At 41.7% G+C, this 4,506-nt stretch overlaps 1 protein-coding gene across 1 annotated transcript; it reads right to left on the bottom strand.

The window, feature by feature from the left end:
* Positions 1 to 1,074: 1,074 nt before the first annotated feature.
* On the bottom strand, positions 1,075 to 1,713 carry LOC138881543 (uncharacterized). Its single transcript, XM_070161777.1, has one exon. It carries the CDS (start codon positions 1,711 to 1,713, stop codon positions 1,075 to 1,077), a length of 639 nt encoding a protein of 212 aa, XP_070017878.1.
* Positions 1,714 to 4,506: the final 2,793 nt, after the last annotated feature.

The following is a 4,506-nucleotide window of genomic DNA, read 5'->3' as shown; positions in this document are numbered from 1 at the left end:
CGCCGAAGGTGCATTTTTCGGGATTCAGTTTCATTCCGTATCGCCTCAATATTTCGAAGGCATCCTTTAGATGACAAATGTGATCCTCTTTCTTTTTTGACTTCACTAGCATGTCGTCGATGTAGACCTCCATGGTCTTACCGAGTTGTTCTTTAAACATCTTGGTGACTAACCTTTGATATGTCGCCCCAGCATTCTTGAGTCTGAATGGCATGACTCTGTAGCAGTACGTTCCTTGGTGAATGATGAAAGTGGTCTTTTCTTGGTCTTCTTCTGCCATTAGAATTTGGTTGTAAGCAGAATAAGCATCTAAGAAGCTTAGTAGTTCGTGTCCCGCCGTTGAATCAATGAGCTGGTTGATGTGTGGTAATGGAAAGAAATCTTTCAGATATGCTTTGTTTAGGTCGGTGAAGTCGACACACATCCGCCACTTCCCGTTTTTCTTTTTTACCATGACCACATTGGCGACCCATTGAGGATATTTTGATTCTCAGATGGAACCATTAGTGAGAAGCTTATCAACTTCTTCGCTGACTGCCTCGTTGATGGTGGCATTGAACTTTCTCCTTATTTGTTGTATTGGCAGGTAAAGAGGGTCGACATTCAGCCTGTGTGTGGCGATGTCCCTTGGGATTCCCGGGATATCTGAATGGGAAAAAGCAAACAAATCGGCATTGTTAGTTAAGAACTCATGGAACTTACATGGCTCTGAGAGGTTATGTCTGATATAAGCTTTTTTCGTGCTGTCGGTATTGTCCAAATGAATGGGGTCGAGGTCTTCTACGGTTCCCTTGTAGGCTTCTACGATATCTAGGTCTTTGATGGCCTCTATTTGTATGTCGGGTTTGGTTCCCGATATGGCTGATTTCTATGCTTGCGCACTTGCCCCCTTTAGTTGTAGGGTGTGTGTGCAATCTTGGGCGATTCAGTATCACTCTTGGGTGGTGCGTTGCTCGCCCGGATGTTGAATATTCCCCATGGGGTAGGAAATTTGATTACTTGATAGAAACTTGACGGGATGGCTCGCATGGCATGTATCCATTGTCGCTCTATAATAGCGTTGTAGGCTATCTCCTAGTTCATGACGTGAAACGTCGTTTCCAGAGTGACTCCTCCTGCCAGAACGGGTAACACTATCTCTCCGGAGGTCCGTTCCACTACATTATTAAAACCCTTCAGTGTTATGCAGCGTGGTACTATCTTATCCTTGAGTCTCATCTGTACGAGGACTCGTGGATGACTAATACACACGTCGTTTCCATCATCTTTCATTATTCGTTTTACATCGGTATCCGCGATATGTAAAGTTATAACCAAAGCATCATAGTGAGGGAAAGACAAACCCTTAGTAACTGACTTATCAAAGATGATACTATCTTCGAGGTTGTCGTACCATTCATGAGCGACTGTCCTCTTGAGTTTGTGTGTGATGGTGAATTTCACATGGTTGATTACCAAATCATCGCCACCGCCAATGATCATTTGTATGGTACGAGCTGGTGAAGGTGGTTTTGGGGGTCCTTGAGGTTGATCGCGTCCACAAGCGAAGTTAACCCCCGTCCACGATCGCTCAGCAGTTCCTTCAGATATTCCCTGATTTAGTATTCTCACCACTTCCTGTTGTAGACCTATGCAGTCTTCGGTCTTGTGTCCTCTTTCCTGGTGGAATTCACACAGAACGTTTGATCTCCGGGTGCTCGGATCTGACTTCATCTTTTGCGGCCACTGCACCTTTGTGCCGAGATTTTCTAGTGCATACACTATTTTTGAAGGAGAAACACAAAAGTTATGAGCAGATAATAGTGGAGGCATACCTTTTTCATTTCGAGGTGGAGCGGTGTGTCGAGGCATGATGTCTGCATATCGTGTAAGAGGTGGTTTGGATGTTCGGATGTAGGGATGATGCCTTTCTCGATTGAAACGGGATAGTTGGTCCCTTCGGCCATCGTTGCGGCGATCTCTCCTTGTTTCGGTTTGTACCGATGTTAGCCGTTGGATCGGACCATTTAGGTCATCCTCGTCTGCCCTTACTTCGGCACAATAGGCATTATGGATTTCTTCCCACGTAGTGGGAGGGTACTTCTGAGTCTACTCAGTAGCTTTTTGGTTGCTTTTGACCCGTTTCTGTTTAACCCATTTTGGAAGGCTGCTACCGCCATCCCTTCTGCTACGTTCGATAGGCTCATTATTACCCTGTTGAATCGGGATAGGAAATCCTAAAGTCCTTCGCCTGTCATCTGCCTGATGGCGAAGATGTCATTTACCCTGGCCTCTGCCTTTATTGTTCCCGCTTGAGCGGTGACAAATTTATCTGCCATTTCTTCGAACGTTGATATCGATCGTGCTGGTAGTTGGGAATACCATGTCAACGCTCCCCCGGTCAGAGTTTTGCCGAACTTATTCAGCAGCACCGATGGCACATATTCTTTTGATGGATCGTTGCCTTTTACTGTAGTGACGTAGTGGATTAAGTGATCTTCCGGGTCTGTGGTGCCATCATATATTTTCAAGTATGGCGGCATTTTGAAGGTTTTTGGAATAGAGTGGGGAGCCGCCCCTTCACTATATGGCTATTCGACGAATCGGCCTACATCACGTTTTGGTAGCAACTTCGGAGCGCCCGGTATTTTGTCAACCCTTTCCTGATACTCCTTCATCTGATCGCGGAGTGTTTTGTTCTCTTTTTGCATCTGTTCCATTTTATTTAAGATGGCCGCAAGTGCATCGCTACCTGCATCAATGACAGAATGGGTATTACCTGTGCGTGGAGTTTCTGGCTCATCGGTGACAGTTGCGGTTTCTACGTGTATTGTGCCTCTGGTATCCCTTTGAACGAGTTTGTCAAGTATGATGCTCAAGGTGTTTGTCAACCACTTTTCTAATAGCCTTTTCACAACCGGTGGTGTTTCTCCTGCTGCGGATGTTAGAGTTTCCCTCTCACGCGAGACAGTAATGCTTTCGTGCGGGGGGGGGGGGGGGTAGAGGCATCTCCCTCAGGTGTAACGCTTGGCGTTACGTTTTCATTGTCTTCCCTGCCGGCTTCGTTGATGGGATCCAAAAGGTTGTTCGTGATACCTACTATTGTCTTTAATCTTGCTTCCCCCTTTCCTGCCATTGTTGGTCTTTTCGAGGCTAAGAAGAGGTGATTATCCCTTTCAAGGATCTAGACAAAACTAAAATCTCAGCTATAGAAATCCCCACAGACGACGCCAAATTGTTTGACTCAAAAAATATTGGAGCCTTTTGAATAAATTAATCAAAGAAAATGAAGGGGTAAATGTTAGCTAAGTTTAATAATATCTAGAACAAGTACAAGGGGAACATAGAGGATAATACTTCTTGATCTTGTGAAGATGAATGATCGAACAATAAAGATACTAATCGTTTATGTAGGCAAGTATTACAGTGAATGTTCTTAGCTGGAAAAGCAGAAAAGGCCCCAGACTTACAAGGTTGTTCTTCCGCTATATATAAGGGACAAACCCCTTCTAAGCCCTAAAAAATAAATCATAAGGAATATTCGAAGGAATATTTCTAATGCCCCCTAATGGACCTATACTACTGTAAAAGTCGTGCAGTCTCTGTTCGCTTGTCTATCGTCCTCCGCAGGACGTCGAGCTACGAGGATCTCATCGTTTGTCGTATTCATCGACGATCGTGGTCGTCCAAATTTGAACTCATACACTTATGAAGAACGATTTGCTCTAAAAGATACTTACATTTATTTTGTCCATCATATTGCAAAATTAATATGGACGTACAAACCTTCGATTGTCACTTGTATTTTTCACAGTCTATTCCTTTGCGTTATAAAGAGGGCAAAGCAATGTGTTAAGAGAAACAAAGGAATTATCTCATCCATTTTAGATGTGATTTACTTGCCTTTCTCTTTGCTCAATGAAAAAGCAACATTCAGAAACGAACTTTTATTGAAAATCTCCTTCTTTTTCCCTTGGAGCTTGGATAACACTCTCCAAAACCAACAATAACAACGACCCAATAAAATTTCACTAGTTAGGTATAGAGAGAATAGTGTGTACGCAGACCTTACCCCTACCTCGAGGGGGTAAAGATGTTATTTCCGAAACCAACCAAATTTAAAACGTATTATTTTACACATACTAAATGAGACATATAATAACCACGACCGGCTCTAAATTTTTATTATGATTATTATTATTGTTGTTGTTGTTATTGTTATTATTCTTTTTATTATTACTATATATTATATAATTTATATAAATAATTACTATAAAGAAAAGTGTTACAATATATTTTTTGTTATTTGATTGAGATTATTTTATACCAATAAGTTTATAAATTATGATTATTTTCTTCACTGATTAACTAGTATATTTGCTTCACTCTTTAATTTTAATTTTATCCTATTTATATAGGAATTAAGTTATATATCGACAACATAACGAATTTCTTTTACAATATTCTCTGCAATTGCATAAACACAAAAGTATTCATAGACCGATTTTCTTTTAATGTAATTCGACA

The sequence above is a fragment of the Nicotiana sylvestris genome, chromosome 11, assembly GCF_000393655.2.
Source record: "Nicotiana sylvestris chromosome 11, ASM39365v2, whole genome shotgun sequence".
NCBI lineage: Eukaryota > Viridiplantae > Streptophyta > Magnoliopsida > Solanales > Solanaceae > Nicotiana > Nicotiana sylvestris.
Note: the sequence above shows the minus strand (reverse complement) of the source record. Positions and strands in the feature narration are given on the sequence as shown.